Below are 18,597 nucleotides of genomic sequence, written 5' to 3'. Positions count from 1 at the left end.
GTTGACAAATTTTTCAAATGAAATTAAAGATATGGCAAAATTTTCTACTGAAATCATCATCAAAAGTTTCTATAGAAATCAAACTTTTGGAATTTTTTTAATGAAATAAAAATTTTGACAAAATTTTGTATTGAAATCAAAATTTAGAAAAAAAATTCTATTGAAATATTTTTTTTTTACAAAATTTTCTATTGTTGACAAAAATTTCTATAGAAATAAAAATGTTGACAAAACTTTATATAGAAATCAAAATTTTGACAAAATTTTCTACTGAAATCAAAATTTTGACAAAATTTTCTACTGAAATCAAAATTTTGACAAAACTTTCTATTGAAATAAAACAACAACAAAAATTTTTTCTAATGAACTTTAAATGTTTGAGAAAATCAAATATGCTAATATTTTAAAATTTTAGGGATTCTTGTCTTACCTTCAATTCTTCACGTGAATAAGCATTTTTGGCAGCTAGAGTTGAAATATTTCCTTCAAATGGAAACATGTCCTCATATTCGAGCAACAAACCTGTGGCACCCAAAGTTTTCATAACTGGCAATAATTCTTTTAAAAATGAAATCTATAAAATTTAAAAAGTTCTAAGAACTCAAATCATTAGGTAGTTAAATTCAATCTTACTTTTGGAGGAGCTCCTTTCAAATCGAAATGAACCAAACGTTCTTTGGGTGGTTTGGCACCATCTGGACCAATTCCAGCAACAACAGGTATACCCATACGTTGTAATTCATGTTCATACTGTGTTTGACGCTCAGCTGAGGATAACATTTGAGCTTCATTCTCCATTTGATTTTGTATCTCATCCATGGCAGAATTGCGAACACGCTGTTGATTTTCTAAAATTTTTAAACGTTCCTCTTCGAAGAGATAACTTTCACCAACTATCGGTCCCTTTTTACGTCTTGCCACCAAGGAGAGAGTTTGGGCGGATGCCTCTTCTATTACAACAGATGGGGGATTTTTGGTAGGTTTAAGAAATCTTCCTAGACCAGAATTGGCTAGACTATTTGGATGGTTTTGGGATCGTAGATCCTTTTTTGATTTTGTGCTTATTTTGTCGGTTTCCTGTTGGAAACGTAGAACACGATTAGCTTGTGCGATAAGCTTTTGCAGGACATAGATATGTTTGTAGGAGTCTTTATCTATGCTATCGGCATCGGGAATATTCTAAAATGTGAATATAGGGAGATTTAGTTTTGGTTCTCAGGTTCTCGGAGAGGGATAAAGAGGAAGAGATAGAGAGTGTTTGGCATTTACTTACATTTACACCATATCCTTGTGGAAAATTATGATTTGTATCAAAATAAGCCCAAGTCCATAGACCGAAGAGTACAAGCGATGATAAAAGTAATAGGAGAGATATTTTACGACGCCAAATTAAAATAAAAATATTTGTGTGCATCTGCAAAAAAAAAATAAATAAAAAATATATTATACAATCTAACAGTTTAAGGTGTTTTCTTATGCTTTGGTCACACTAGGCAAATATTTGACAGAATTCAAAAAAGAATCCGTCGCCACAGCCAAACCAGCTAACATTTTGAGTTCATATTGGATATATAACATCGTGGTAGGAGTATTTTCCAAAAACGGTACTCAGATATTTGGAAAATGGTTCTGGAAAAATGTTTGACACTCATTTTGGTCAAATATTTGCTTAGTGTGACCATAGCCTTAAAATTTTATAAAATTTTTTATCATGTAAAAAATTTCATTTAATGGCAATGTTTTTTTGATTTGTCGTTTCTGTTTTTATTTGTTCAATATGTTGCATGGGAATGTTTTGTTAAAATATATCACATGACAAAATACTATTTTTTGAACATTTGTCGTATGAGATAATCTTTTTTATGCAAATTTGTCGCATATCAAATTTTTTATGGAAACTGGAAACGCATGAGATATTTTTGTTTGAATTTGTTGCGTTATTTTTTAAGACACAAACATTCATCGAAAATTTTTCCAGAAATATAAAGGCAAATTTTCACAACAATTTTCGTCTAAAATCTTAAAAAAAAAGGTTTATGCAAATAGTTTTAACAAAAAATATATATCATACAACAAATTTTCATAAAGGAATTTGGGAATTTTGTCTAAAAAAAACACTCAAAGCCTTTTCAATAGTTTGAAAAATTTATTATAAGTAGACACCTTAAAAATAAATTTAAAATTAAACTTTTAAAGTTAAAATTAAATAAATTTAGTCCAACTCATATTAGTCCAACACCATAGCTATTTTCAACTAAGATATTTGCAATTTTTTAACAAATATTCCATATAAATCCAATTATGTTAATATAATAAAGAATAATTTAGTGATAATAGAAATTTCAATCCTTTTTAGACACAATTTCACCTGCAATATCCTCGAAAATAAACCCTTATGGTGTTAATAGTTGTTGTGTGTGTGTGTGCATGCGTGCGTGTAAACACCAAAATACCAAAACCGTAAAGGCCACTTACTCTATACAAATCTCTCTTTCATATAAAAACTATGCACATACAAACACACACACACATATGAATTCAGATTTTCACTCTCCTTCTGTACAATACACCTAAGTGGTGTTTAGGAAGTTTAGGTTGTTTTTTGACTAAACGGAAATCTTTTGAAAGCGGAAAACATGAACATATATAGACAACGTGGCAACACGGGGGGAATGTATGGTATATCTGAACCACTGACACATATTACCACTATATATCCGTTTTGCCTTGCATTGGGGTATAGCCAAGTAGATTATATACGTGGGCGTGTGTTTCTGTGTTGTTGTTGTTGTATATGTTCATGTACATAGGTGGCTAATAAAACATTTTGTTCCACACATATAGACGACAACAAGGGAGAGATCTTGCTGGTAATGGTCAACAATTGTAAGCCACATTTTGAGTTGGTTCGTTGGTGGACTGGTGCTGCTGTTTATTTTGCTGCTTTAGAGTTGTTAACGTAATCCCATCTAAATTTGGCTTTAGGAGATATTCGTGGAATGAAAAAAATCCAAGTCAAGCTACTCAACCACAATTCATAGCGGCATTAAAGCTGTATCAGCAAACATCACAAACCATTGAAAAATGGAAAAACTGTGGTTTTGCCATATGAATAATTTTCAAATAATATTAATTTTCTTTAGAAAACAAACGCATTTCTATTTAATCAAATATTTATTTGCCATAATTAATTGACCACATATTGAAGATGAATTTTTGACCTACGATAATTATGTAGAAAGCTATAAACTAAACAAAATGTCTAAGGAATTTTTTATGGATTAACATTTTTGTGTGTTCTATGATATAAAGAGATAACCATGTGCGCCTCAAGAAAGGGTATTAATTTTATCATCCCAGAAAACAGCATTTGAAATGTTTGCAGAAACCAATTGTGAACCTTCCTGCCCTCGGGAATTTTCTATTTATTAGGAGCGCAATAAAAAATACGAGGATTTTTTCAAATGTTTGAGAATTTATTGCGAACAAACATGTAAGAGACAGATCAATGGAAGTAGTGCCTAACGCTAGCAACTACTTTTTCCCATCATTTGCGAATCGACTCAATTTTTAACGTCCTCATAATAACGTGAATGCTAATCAGCCAAGTTATGTGTCATCAATTGGAAAAAGTCATAATCGGAAGAAAGCAACAATAAAACTTTTATTTCTATAGAAAATGTTGTCCAAATTATTGTTAGTTCTTATTGCATTGATTTTAGCTTAAAACCATGCGTTGACTAAACTACAAGGGTATCTTACCTAATAAAGAGAAAATATTGTCAAAATTTTATTTCCCTCGAAAATTTTGTTGAAATTTTATTTCTATAAGAAATTTTGTAAAAATTTTATTTCTATAAAAAATTTTGTTAAAATTTTATTTCTATGGAAAATTTTGTTAAAATTTTATTCCCATAGAAAATTTTGTCAAAATTTCATTTCTATAAGAAAATTTGTCAAAATTTTATTTCTATAAAAAATTTTGTCAAAATTTTAATTCTATAAAAAATTTTGTCAAAATTTTATTTCTATAAAAAATTTTGTCACAATTTTATTTTTATAAAAAATTTTGTCCAAATTTTATTTCTATAGAAAATTTTGTCAAAATTTTATTTCTATAGAAAATTTTGGTAAAATTTTATTTCTATGGGAAATTTTGTTAAAATTTTATTCCCATAGAAAATTTTGTCAAAATTTCATTTCTATAAGAAATTTTGTCAAAATTTTATTTCTATAAAAAATTTTGTCAAAATTTTAATTATATTAAAAAATTTTGCCAAAATTTTATTTCTATAAAAAATTTTGTCAAAATTTTATTTTTATAGAAAATTTTGTCAAAATTTTATTTCTATAGCAAATTTTGTTAACATTTTGTTTCTATAACAAATTTTGTCAAAATTTCATTTCTATAACAAATTTTGTCAAAATTTCATTTCTATAAGAAATTTTGTCAAAATTTCATTCCTATAAAAAATTTTGTCAAAATTTCATTTCTATAAAAAATTTTGTCAAAATTTTATTTCTATAAAAAATTTTGTAAACATTTTATTTCTATAAAAAATTTTGTAAAAATTTTATTTCTATAAAAAATTTTATCAAAATTTTATTTCTATAGAAAATTTTATTTATTTATTTTGGTATATAATTATTTCTATAGAAAATTTTGTCAAAATTTCTATATTTCTATAGAAAATTGAAGTATCTCTTAGTTGGACAGGAATTTTTTTTGAAAATTCTACCAAAACATCAAGAACTGTACCAATCAGCTAAACCGTAAAAACATCTAACATTTTTGGTTGAATTCTACCATCTGTGGCAACCGTGGACCCAAAACGATTTCATGAGATCTATGAAACGGGAAAGGGACGTAGCTGGAAGGTTTTACAAAGCAATTTAATTTGTCTTGAAATTTTCCAAGAAACCTGTACTGATTGTGCCCTAAAGGAATTTTCTGTTTCTTGTCCTTGTCCTTTATGTTTTTTAAAATTAAGAAAAAAAAAAATGAGAAAATTGGTGTAGTTGAAAAATTGTGCGGCGAAGGGCTGAAATCCTACAGGGGTTTTACTAAGCAACTTAAATTTAATTTTAGCTCCCCTAAATTGTTAGCAAGCATTAGAAAATTTTTAATAAAACTATATGAGTTGTGCCCTATGTCTCTGAGGGAATTTTCGATTTCTGGGGTTTGTCCTTAAAAAAAAAAATGAGAAAAATAATATAAGAAAAAATTATTAATGGTTGTCGTTTATGTTTTTAGGACTTAAATCCATCCCTCATTATTAGAGGTGTGCGCGTGACACGAAATATTCGTGACACGTGTGAAGTACGTGAGTCGTGAACAAAATCCAAAGCAACTCTCGTGATTGTGCGTGAATGGGACTAAAATAAATATGTCGTGGGTGAGCATGCGTGAGAAATAATTTTTTTTGTGAATTTGCGAGAATAAAATTTCTGCAAAATCACGCTCACGAAAAAAATCAAGATTTAATTCATACTCGTATGTTAACTGAAATTTAATTTAGCTCACGAACTATATTTAATTTAGCTCTCGAACTATATTCAATTTTTGAATTTTGTTACCTTTGCTGATTTCCGTTTGAAAAATTTCGTGAGTTTCGTGAATTTATCGTGAATTGTCGTGAATCGTGCTTGAGCGTGAGTCTTTAAAAGTAGTTCGTGCGTGAGTACTGGTTTTCATTTCGTGAATGTGCGTGAGTGGGATTGGCTACACCACGTGTCGTGTGTGAGCGTACGTGAATAAACACTTTGCTTCGTGAATGTGCGTGAGTGTGAGTGAAATTTCAGTCACGCTTTTCGAAGCCTTTTTCTTTTTGTTTTCAAAAATTCATTATATCTAAAATTCTTCGATTTCATAGAACAATCACTGTATAGAAATTCTTTAAATCACATAGAAAATACAAGAAAATGAAAGATCAGTGCTTTTGAAGTCAATTTATTATAGGGAGTTATCCACTATAGCGATGTTCGACTTTTCCTGGTTTCCTAGTTAGTTGGTTTAATTTTATACCACTGTTCCTAAACTTTTTTTTTGTATAATAAGCCTTGATATCAGTTAACCAGATATGTTTATGGTTTGTTCTATCTGTAACATGTAATTCTTATTCCAAGTATCCTCTCATTTCTTTTTTTTTTTTTGAAAGAATTCCATCGTCATGCATACTTATTTGCCCTATCATACTCGTACCCACACACACACACATACATTCATTCAGCCAAAGTACTCATAGACCCAAGTACACCTTACTTTCCGTATCCCCGTATCTGATGTGGCCATTGTTTAACGGTATCTTTGACTAACAAGTTATGTTAGGCATGATTTTGTTTTTTTTTTTTTTGTTTTTTCCTTGAGGAGATACAAGATACGGATACTCGTAGACAGTAGTAGTCTTTGTCCGTTCGGTGCTATGTTTAACTAGCCATGGCTAAATATATTCAACGTACTAGAAAAAGAATGACTTTTCGGCCTTTCTATCTTTGTTCCTCTTTTGTAATTTGAAATGAGATTTTTGTGTTCTTGCTTAACTTGACGTTGGCACATTGTATTCGAGCAAAAAAAAAAAAAAACACCGCAAAACAAAAGAGAATAATTTTGTGCCAGTCATCTATCTGTCGGTGATAGTGATAGCTATGATATAGGAGATACGTAGAGGAGTATGAAGAGGAGGAGGAGCGTTGATAGTTTCACTAAGAGATGCTGTTTGTTTGTATGCTTAATGAAAACATATTGAATTTTTAATGAGAAACAATTCTATAGATCTTTTGTCTTTCTTTCGAACATTTGAATACCAAAATCAAATAGGCAACTAATAAAAAATTCTACAAATCTGCCTTCGTCTGTTTGTCAGCAGTTTTTAAAAATTTATTAAAATCTCTGTTTTCTTGACTTGACTTGTAGATAATGCAATGGCCATAAATATACAATACAAAGAAGTCAATGAAAGGATACTAAAAGGCTTGCCTTTTATATTTCAGGATTAGAGAACAAAAGCAAAAATTAATCATTGAAAACTTTATTGTTTCTCAAAATATTCTCCATATCTATACACTTTTGCAGGCTTTTGTCAAAATTTTATTTCTATAGAAAATTTTGTCAAATTTTTATTTCTAAAGAAAGTTTTGTCAAAATTTTATTTTTATAGAAAATTTTATCAAAATTTTATTTCTACAGAAAATTTTGCCAAATTTTATTTCTATAGAAAATTTTATTTCCAAAGAAAATTTTCGCAAAATTTAATTTTTATAGAAAAATTTGCCAAAATTTTATTTCTATAGAAAATTTTCGCAAAATTTTATTTCTATAGAAAAATTTGCCAAAATTTTATTTCTATAGAACATTTTTGCAAAAGTTTATTTCTATAGAAAATTTTCGCAAAATTTTATTTCTATAGAAAATTTTGCCAAATTTTTATTTCTATAGAAAGTTTTGTCAAAATTTTATTTTTATAGAAAATTTTATCAAAATTTTATTTCTACAGAAAATTTTGCCAAATTTTATTTCTATAGAAAATTTTATTTCCAAAGAAAATTTTCGCAAAATTTAATTTTTATAGAAAAATTTTCCAAAATTTTATTTCTATAGAAAATTTTCGCAAAATTTTATTTCTATAGAAAAATTTGCCAAAATTTTATTTCTATAGAAAATTTTCGCAAAAGTTTATTTCTATAGAAAATTTTATTTCTATAGAAAATTTTCGCAAAATTTTATTTCTATAGAAAATTTTGCCAAAATTTTATTTCTATAGAAAATTTTGTTAAAATTTTACTTCTATAGAAAATTTTGTCGAAATTTTATTTCTATAGAAAATTTTGTGAAAATTTTGTTTGTATAGAAAATTTTATTTCTATAGAAAATTTTGGCAAAATTTTATTTCCAAAGAAAATTTTCGCAAAATTTTATTTCTATAGAAAAATTTGCAAAATTTTATTTCTATACAAAATTTTCGCAAAATTTTATTTCTATAGAAAAATTTGCCAAAATTTTATTCCTATAGAAAATTTTTGCAAAATTTTATTTCTATAGAAATTTATTTCTATAGAACGATTTGGGGTTGAGGGCTTATAAAAGCGTAGTTTTTATCCAATTTACTTGAAATTTGAAATCTAGTGGTATTTTAGGACCATAAAGAGGTGTGCTAAAAATGGTTAGCATCGGTCCGTGTTTTGGTATAGCTCCCATATATACCAATCTCCCGATTTTACTTTTTGGGTTTCTAGAATGCGTAGTTTTTATCGAAATTGCCTGAAATTGGAACTCTAGAGGTATTTTAGGACCACAAAGAGGTGTGCCACAAATGGTGAGTATCGGTCCAGGGTTTGGTCGAGCCTCCATATAGACCGACCTCCCGATTTGGAGGAGTGGGTTTCTAGAAGCCGTAGTTTTTATCCAATTTGCCTGAAATTGGAACTCTAGAGGTATTTTGGGATCATAGAAAAGTGTGCCGAAAATTGTGAGTATAGGTCCATGTTTTGATATAGCCCCCATATAGACCGATCTCCAGATTTTACCTATTGGGCTTATCCAATTTACCTGAAATTCGAAATTTAGAGGTAATGTAGGACCGCAAATACGTGTGCCGAAAATGGCGTGCATTGGTCCATGTTTTGGTATATCCCCCATATTTCTTGGGCTTATAGAAACCGTAGTTTTTATCCAATTTGCACGAAATGTGAAATCCAGAATCATGAAAATTGCTTGAAACTAAATGTAAAATTTCCACATTTTACTTCTCGTAATCATTTAAATAATGGGTGTGAAAATCAACAGATTTTAGATTTCAAATCAAGGCGTTATTTCATCATTTTCTTACACACTTACGAGAGATGTTAATGATTTCTCTAAAACTCAAAAAAAAATATAGTTCTTATAAATCCAGAATCTGATATAGTCTTCATAGGTAAGATCTTTAAATGTATCTTCGGGAAGTGTGCTAGTTGAACTGCTCTGCTTGGAAGAATATCTGAAATTTCAAAGGAAACTATAATATTTGATTCATGGTGGGCGGCCGAACTTACTGCTGTATATACTTGTTTTGTTTTTTTAATTAATGTACATTTTCCTTCCTGCTGGGTTCTCTGTTTTTTTTTTTTTGAGTGTATTAATATATGTGATGGAAAATATAGATATTATATTTATTTTCCTAATTTCATGCATTGTCCCGTCTTTCAATTAACATCAATGATATTTTATTGTTATCGAAGCTAAAATGAGCGATGAACGATATCTCTCATTCGACCTTATCTACATTATTTTCTATCCTTTAGATTTCTTACAAAATATCCAAGAATATTGTCCACTCACAACAAAAACAAACAAAAAAGTGGGCTAATGTTTTTGTTTTCCGTCTGGCAATCAAAAGTTTTTTTTTTCCATGTGTTTTTGTTTGTTGGCTGAGTGCTTTCAACATCATTGAGGTCATTCCAAGTGGCCACTTTGGAACAAGTAGAAAACAAAAAGGAGCACCAATCAGACATACATGAACATTATCATCATCCACATCCTACATCAGTCATGCATGTCATGGCTCAGTGGAAAGAACAAATTTTTGTTTGTAAGCATATGTACATATCAAATCGAAAGGCAACAAATACTGATATAAAGGATTATTATATAGGAATAACATATTTTTTTTTGATGATATAGAAAATTAAATTTCAATAAAAATAAAAGTTATCTTTGTCCTTAATTTTGTGTAAATTCTGTGACATAAAATTTGGTTTGCACAAAATAAAAATAAATAAAACAAAAATAAATAAAATTTTAACAAAATTTTCTATAGAAATAAAATTTTGACAAAATTATCTATAGAAATAAAATTTTGACAAAATTTTCCATAGAAATAAAATTTTGACAAAATTATCTATAGAAATAAAATTTTGACAAAATTTTCTATAGAAATAAAATTTTGACAAAATTTTCTATAGAAATAAAATGTTGACAAAATTTTTGATAGAAATAAAATTTGACTAAATTTTCTATAGAAATAAAATTTTGACAATTTTTTCTATAGAAATAAAATTTTGACAAAATTTTCGTTAGAAATAAAATTTTGACAAAATTTTCTATAGAAATAAAATTTTGACAAAATTTTCTATAGAAATAAAATTTTGACAAAATTTTCTATAGAAATAAAATTTTGACAATTTTTTCTATAGAAATAAAATTTTGACAAAATTTTCTATAGAAACAAAATTTTGACAAAATTTTCTATAGAAATAAAATTTTGACAAAATTTTCTATAGAAATAAAATTTTGACAAAATCTTCTATAGAAATAAAATTTTGACAAAATTTTCTACAGAAATAAAATTTTGACAAAATGTTCTATACAAATAAAATTTTGACAAAAATTACTATAGAAATACATTTTTGACAAAATTTTCTATAGAAATAAAATTTTGACAAAATTTTCTATAAAAATAAAATTTTGACAAAATTTACTATATAAATAAAATTTTCTATAGAAATACAATTTTAACAAAATTTTGTATAGAAATAAAATTTTGAAAAAATTTTCTATATAAATAAAATTTTGACGAAATTTTCTATAGAAAAAAATTTTCAAAAAAATTTTCAAAGAAATAAAATTGTTTTGTTTGGTAGTTTTTTTGGTAAAATTTTCTAAATACAAGTATATATTTACATTATGCAATGTATATTTAAATCCGGTAAAAATTATGACGATAAATTTTCCAAGTGTATTTTAATTTTTTGTCCAAAAAACCCAATTCTAATAGAGATAATAATGTAAAAACTAATTCTATTAAGTTTTCCTATTTAATAACCCTGCTGATTAGCTTCTATTTGTGTGTCTATGTAGGTTGTACTCTCCCTCTCAGTCTCTCTCTCTCTCTTTCTCTTTGTAATCATGAGCTTTGATAAAGACATGTACTGTATGTTTATACTACATATCATAGCCTAGGGAAAGACATGTATATGTGAAATAAAGAGGAGAGAGTATCAAACCTCATGGTGTTGATATCACATTATTACCAACCGTCTTGACTAATGGTATTGTTCACTATTTGACCAATTTCAAGCATTTTTCTTTTGAAAACGAATTCTCAATGGAGGCGGAAAAATGAAAGTAATCTTTTGTTGAAATTTCTCAAATGATACTACGGTATAAAGAGCAACAAACATATCAATCAAAAGAGTAATTGACACGCAACACACATACATGTGTGAGGAATAATGTGTGTACAAGGACAGAACATTGTTAGTACTTTTTTGATAGCATTAGGTGTTGAGGATAACGAAATTATATTGGAATTTGGAAATTGAAATAATCAAAATAATGCAAACATAAATATAAAATAACATTTTTAAAAAAATTATACTAAAATAAATTTAAAAAAAAAATAAATAAAATTAATAAATAAAAATTACATCAAATCGGACAGGACTGTTTCCAAAACCGGTACAATCAATTTTAATAAAAACGGGTAGTTTTGAAAGGTAAATCTAATTTTATTGTCATAAAGAATCATGTACTAGGTACGCTAAATGTAGTTCGTACAACAACAGTCTCGAATGCGCATAGTTTTTTGAAAGTCGGGGTTTCTTGAACAGAAATACAAAAGTCGAAAATCTAGTTTTCAACTAAATTAAATTGTCAAAAAAAAAAAAAAACAAAAATACTTTTTGTAATCTTCAATTTCGACTAGTCGACTTTTGATATTTTTAAAAATCGACTAAACTACATTTGATTTGATGAATTTTAAAAGAAAGGTTTGATTGTATAACTGTAGACAATATCATATAACATATTTTAAAACTTTTATACAAACATACTGCGAATATTTATGTGTAAAATTATCAGTGGAAAAATCATTTTTTTTTTGCAAAAATTTTATTTCTATTGAAAGTTTCGTCAAAATTTTATTTATATAGAAAATTTTGTAAAAATTTTATTTCTATACAAAATTTGATCAACATTTTCTGTCTATAGCAAATTTTATCAAAATTTTATTTCTATAGAAAAATTGGTCAACATTTTATTTCTATAGAAAATTTTGTCAAAATTTTATTTCTATAGAAAATTAGGTCAACATTTTATTTCTATAGAAAATGTTATTTCTATAAAAAATTTTGTCAAGTTTTGCCCGAAATGGGGATAGATACGCACTCAAGACTGGCATACTTATTAGTATAACCTCTTAAATGTTCCAAACACCAGTCAATTTATGGTAGAGTGCCTTCAATTATTTCGTCTTATACCCCGTTTTGAAAGCTTCGTAGGTGTTTTTTTTAACTTCTATAGGCAAAAAGCCTAATAAGAATTACACCTTCTCCAAAAAAACTTTGCCATTTCAATACCTCCTCCTTAATAAAATTCCAAACGAAGAGTATTCAAGAGTAACTTAAACCTCCTCACTTATTAGAGAATAAATTTCTGACCACGCTTTGATAAACCCCTCCCGTCAGCGGATTTCAAATTAAATTCAACGTAATTTGCACTCCGATGAATTCTTACTGCCCCATTCATAGTTCATTCAAGGAACATGAAATGCACTCGAATAGAACCAGCTTTTCATCCGCCTGGCAGCATTTTAACACAATTCTTTTACACCCGCATCCCAAGTGCCATGGCCGCACACTATCGCAGTGGTTCCGCCCAGTGGCAAATTTGTGAAAAGCATTTAAATTTTGTGCGATTGTGTGTGATGCTGATTCCTACTAACTCGCTGCAGGATCCCGACACTGTGGTGGTAGCCACAGTATCAGCAGGGGCGAAATGCAATTATGAAACATTGAAAAAAGCCCTACCAACGAACAAAAGCAGCAGGCAGAGAGTTCATTCTAAATACCACTCTTGATGCTAGAATTATACTTTAAGCAGGACGTAAGTTAGCTCACATCACATACAAGCCTTGTAGCAAACTCACAAAAAAAAAACTAAAACCAGAAAAACATGAAATCTACAAATTGCAGCATTTGCAGGCAAAAAATGTATTTGAAATGAACAGAGTGGAACGAAGGTATTTGAAATAAAGATACTCTTGGGAATTTCATTAAAAAAATTTTAAAAAATTTAAAATTAAATTAAAATAATGTTAAAAATTAAATTAAATTAAATTAATGAAATAGCAAAAATTAAAATGAAATTAAAGTACATTTAATTTCAATAGAAAATTTTGTCAAAATTTTATTTCTATAGAAATTTTTGTCAAAATTTCATTTCTATAGAAAATTTTGTCAACATTTTATTTCTATAGAAGATTTTGTCAAAATTTTACTTCTATGGAACATTTTGTCAAAATTTTAATTCTATAGAAAACTTTTACAAAATCTTATTGCTATAGAAAATTTTGTCAAAATTTTATTTCTATAGAAAATTTTGTCAAAATTTTAATTCTATAGAAAATTTTCACAAAATCTTATTGCTATATAAAATTTTATCAAAATTTTACTTCGATAGAAAATTTTGTCAAAATTTTATTTTTATAGATAATTTAGTCAAATTTTTATTTCTATAGAAAATTTTGTCAAAATTTGATTTCTATAGGAGGTTTTCTCAAAATTTTGCTTCTATAGAAAATTTTATCAAACTTTTAACTCTATAAAAAAAAATTGTCAAAATTTCATTTCTATAGAAAATTTTGTCAGAATTTCAATTCTATAGAAAATTTTTACAAAATTTTATTTCTATAGAAGATTTTGTCAAAATTTTATTTCTATGGAAAATTTCGTCAAAATTTTGTCAAAATTTTATTTATATCGAAAATTTTCTCAAAATTTTATTTCTATAGAAAATTTTCTCAAAAATTTACTTCTACAGAAAATTTTTACAAAATTTTATTTCTATAAAAGATTTTGTCAAAATTTTATTTCTATAGAAAATTTTGTCACAATTTATTTCCATAGAAAATTTTGTCAAAACTTCATTTCTATAGAAAATTTTGTCAAAATTTATTTCTATAGAAAATTTTGTCAAAATTTTATTTCTACAGAAAATTTTGTCAAAATTTTATTTCTATAGAACATTTTGTCAAAATTTTATTTCTATAGAAATTTTTGTCAAAATTTTATTTCTATAGAAAATTTTGTCAAAATTTTATTTCTATAGAACATTTTGTCAAAATTGTATTTCTATAGAAAATTTTGTCAAAATTTTATTTCTATAGAAAATTTTGCCAAATTTTATTTCTATAGAAAATTTTCTCAAAATTTTATTTCTATAGAAGATTTTGTCAAAATTTTATTTCTATAGAAAATTTTGTCAAAATTTTATTTCTATAGAAAATTTTATCAAAAATTTATTTCTATAGAAAATTTTTACAAAATCTTATTGCTATAGAAAATTTTATCAAAATTTTATTTCTATAGAAAATTTTGTCAAAATTTTAATTCTATAGAAAATTTTCACAAAATCTTATTACTATAGAAAATTTTATCAAAATTTTATTTCTATAGAAAATTTTATCAAAATTTTAACACTATAAAAAAAATTGTCAAAATTTATTTCTATAGAAAATTTTGTCAAAATTTCATTTCCATAGAAGATTTTGTCAAAATTTTATTTCTATGGAAAATTTTGTCAAAATTTTAATTCTATAGAAAATTTTGCCAAATTTTATTTCTATAGAAAATTTTATCAAAATGTTATTTCTATAGAAAATTTTGTCAAAATTTTGATTCTATAGAAAATTTTCACAAAATCTTATTGCTATAGAAAATTTTATCAAAATTTTATTTCTATATAAAATTTTGTCAAAATTTTATTTCTATAGATAATTTAGTCAAATTTTTATTTCTATAGAAAATTTTGTCAAAATTTTATTTCTATAGGAGATTTTTTCAAAATTTTTCTTCTATAGAAAATTTTATCAAAATTTTACTTCTATAGAAAATTTTATCAAAATTTTAACTCTATAAAAAAAATTGCAAAAATTTATTTCTATAGAAAATTTTGTCAAAATTTCATTTCCATAGAAAATTTGTTCAGAATTTCAATTCTATAGAAAATTTTTAAAAAATTTTATTTCTATAAAAGATTTTGTCAAAATTTTATTTCTATGGAAAATTTCGTCAAAATTTTATTTCTATAGAAAATTTTGTCAAAATTTTATTTCTATAGAAATTTTGTCAAAATTTTATTTCTATAGAAATTTTGTCAAAATTTCATTTCTATAGAAAATTTTTCTCATCACAATGGACTGAATAGTCTAAGTGAACCTGAATCTTAATCGGGCTGCCACTTTAACCTAGAAAATTTTCTCAAGATTTTATTTTTATAGAAAATTTTCTCAAAATTTTATTTCTATAGAAAATTTTCTCAAAATTTTACTTCTATAGACAATTTTTACAAAATCTTATTTCTATAAAAGATTTTGTCAAAATTTTATTTCTATAGACAATTTAATTTCTGTCGAAAAGTTTCTCAAAATGTTATTTCTATAGAAAATTTTGTCAAAATTTTATTTGTATAGAAAATTTTGTCAAAATGTTATTTCTATCGAAAATTTTCTCAAAATTTTATTTCTATAGAAAATTTTCTCAAAATTTTATTTCTATAGAAAATTTTCACAAAATTTTATTTGTATAAAAGATTTTGTCAAAATTTTATTTCTATAGAACATTTTGTCAAAATTTTATTTCTATAGAAAATTTAGTCAAAATTTTATTTCTATAGAACATTTTGTCAAACTTTCATTTGCTATAGCAAATTTTGTCAAAATTTTATTTCTATAGAAAATTTTTTCAACATTTTATTTCTATAGAAAATTTTGTCAAAATGTTTTTTTCTATAGAAAATTTTGTCAAAATTTTAATTCTATAGAAAATTTTGTCAAAATTTTATTTCTATAGACCATTTTGTCAAAATTTTATTTCTATAGAAAATTTTGTCAAAATTTTATTTCTATCGAAATTTTTGTCAAAATTGTATTTCAATAGAAAATTTTGTCAACATTTTATTTCTATATAAATCTAATTTAGATGGTTTTGTTAATAATTTCTCCATCAAAATATTTGTCTGTAATTTATTCTTTTACTATCCACAAACGTATTGATTGTTTTACATTTTATGAAAGCATTTCTGATTTCATAGTCTTCCCCATACATGCTTGCTACCAAATAGAATGACAAACATGTGCTTCAAACTTTCTACGACAAAACTAAGGAAAACTTTATAAAAATCCCAATTAAATGCAACAAACTAAACAAACGATCAAACAAGAAAACTTTTTTTCCGTAAGCCCAAACCATAGGTGGATGCCGTATAGTGAAATTCACTTAAATGCATCAGTGCCACATATTTGCACCACAAGCTTCCCATTGCTCCGCAATGCCAATTACTTTGTTGGGAGTCCCATTCAACGCATCACCATTTAAGCTGGCAACAATTAATGGTGTAATTAGTTAAGTTCAGCAGTTCCATAATGTGGCAGTAGCATCAATTTAATTGCAAACATTTTGTCGACTGGTTTGGTTGATGTTTCATACTCGTTAATGGCATTGGTGTGGTTACGTGGTGGTGGTTTATGTGGTGAAAAGACGATGAAGCCTATGGCAATTCCAGATCATTGAGACCATTTTCAATAAAACGATTCATTAAATCAAGTGCACTAATGACTATTGCAAACATATACAGTGAAATCTATGTGTGTACACTGCAAAACAACTAGAAATTACCGATGCTATGAAAATAAAAGAATATATTTTCAGTGGCCAATTATATGTTGAGGAAAATTAATTTAATTGAAAATATTGATGACTTTCTATTGCTATTCATAAAAAATAATCTTTATTTTTTGTCTCACGAGAGGATTTTCTTATAAATTTCACATCAACCGAAATGAAACTTTTCTACAGATAATCAATCACTTTAATAACGGCCATTTTCATGTAGCTCCATTAGGCTTTAACTGCCAGTTAACAGAAAGAAAAATGAAAATATCTTTTCTCTGGTTAACTTTAACTGAAAAAATTTCAGCAGTTAAGTTTCTAACTGGCATATGGAATATATATGCAAGATGACAGATATGTAGATATCACAGTTTAAAAGTTCGTTAGCTAACGTAGCACTAACGGAGCTTCATGAAAATGGGGGTAATTTATTTTTTAATTTCATATGTATAGTTTTTAAAAGATTATGACGTTGTTGCTTCAGCTTGAGATTTATTTTGTCTGTATGTTATGCTAGCATAGGGACAACAGTTTAACAGTCATTGAGAGTGTATTCATAACAACAGTTATCTCACTCTCTGACAATGACAATAATAGCATTGAATAGCCCAAAAATGAACAGTGGTTATAGGTATACAAAATGGGAGAGAAGACGAATGTTAAAAGGTTATGGCGGGGCAATTGTTTTGTTTTTGTTATGATGGCATGGACACAATAGGTCGAAAGTCATATTGTAGTAATGAAAAATGCCAATATATGTAATGGATTCAATGGGAAACTACTTGAGAAAAATCTACTACTTGCTGAAGCCATTAGGCCCCCGGGGGGTCTGTCAAATAGACAATATGGGTTCAGACCTGGACGGTCGAAACTAGAAGCCCTAAAAGAAGCAGTCGGTACCGTACAATCATCGAGATACATCATTCTGGCCATCAACACTGGCGACACTGGACATTATAAACGTATTCAACAGCCGGAGATGGGCAGATGTTATACATAGTCTCGAGAGTATATTCTGCATACTGGAATGAGCATCCTTACCTAAATGACCGCGTATTGATATATGCGACAACGCAAGGGCCAAAAAGAAAGGAAATCACTTCAGGTACCGCACAGGGATTAATCCTGGGACCAGACCTGTAAAATTAAACTTACGATGAGATATTAAAGATTAGAGTTTGGCGATGCAGATTCAATAAAGTGATCGGTCTTTTCAGATCCGCTTCTAAAAAGGAAATAGTTCCACAGCAGAAAGAAAATAAAATGCATGAATCCTAAATTTAGGCAAAACATAAAAATTGCAAAGAATTTAATCAAATTTCTTGAACATTAGCGTGCATAATAAAGATTTTGTGACTAAAGTTAGATCTAAATACAAAATCAGATATCAATATTTAAAAAATATGTTTTTAGAACAAAAGAGTTCGCCTTTCGTTTATGATTTGTCCTATTGCTGATAATATTCTTTCGCATTGGACCGATGTTGCTGATACACATGGTTAGGTTAGGTTAGGTTAGGTGGCAGCCCGAGGTGGCAGCCCGATGTATCAGGCTCACTTCGACTGTTCAGTCCATTGTGATACCATATTGGTGAACTTCTCTCTTATCACTGAGTGCTGCCCGATTCCATGTTAAGCTCAATGACAAGGGACCTCCTTTTTATAGCCGAGTCCGAACGGCGTTTCACATTGCAGTGAAACCACTTAGAGAAGCTTTGAAACCCTCAGAAATGTCACCAACATTACTGAGGTGGGATAATACACCGCTGAAAAACTTTTTGGTGTTCGGTCGAAGCAGGAATCGAACCCACGACCTTGTGTATGCAAGGCGGGCATGCTAACCATTTCACTACGGTGGCTCCCATGCTGATATACATAATCTTTGTAAAGCATTTTGGTATTGTTATGTAGGTTAGATTTGACATATTAATCTGACAACTTCAATCTAAGGGAC

The 18,597-nt window shown here is 27.4% G+C and overlaps 1 protein-coding gene across 2 annotated transcripts in view; it reads right to left on the bottom strand.

Moving 5' to 3' along the window:
• Positions 1–18,597, bottom strand: part of LOC142220301 (hexosaminidase D) — a 148,190-nt gene that overhangs the window by 12,270 nt on the left and 117,323 nt on the right. For both annotated transcript variants that reach the window (XM_075289353.1, XM_075289352.1), the window contains exons 2-4: positions 1,274–1,414; positions 634–1,179; positions 431–574 (exon numbers count right to left, since the gene is read on the bottom strand). In XM_075289353.1, the coding sequence (XP_075145468.1) occupies positions 431–574; positions 634–1,179; positions 1,274–1,414 (831 nt within the window). The remainder of the gene's footprint in view (positions 1–430; positions 575–633; positions 1,180–1,273; positions 1,415–18,597) is intronic.

The sequence above is a fragment of the Haematobia irritans genome, chromosome 1 (assembly GCF_050003625.1).
Source record: "Haematobia irritans isolate KBUSLIRL chromosome 1, ASM5000362v1, whole genome shotgun sequence".
Classification (NCBI taxonomy): domain Eukaryota; kingdom Metazoa; phylum Arthropoda; class Insecta; order Diptera; family Muscidae; genus Haematobia; species Haematobia irritans.
The sequence above is the reverse complement of the archived record's forward strand: the minus strand, read 5'-3'. Positions and strand labels throughout refer to the sequence as shown.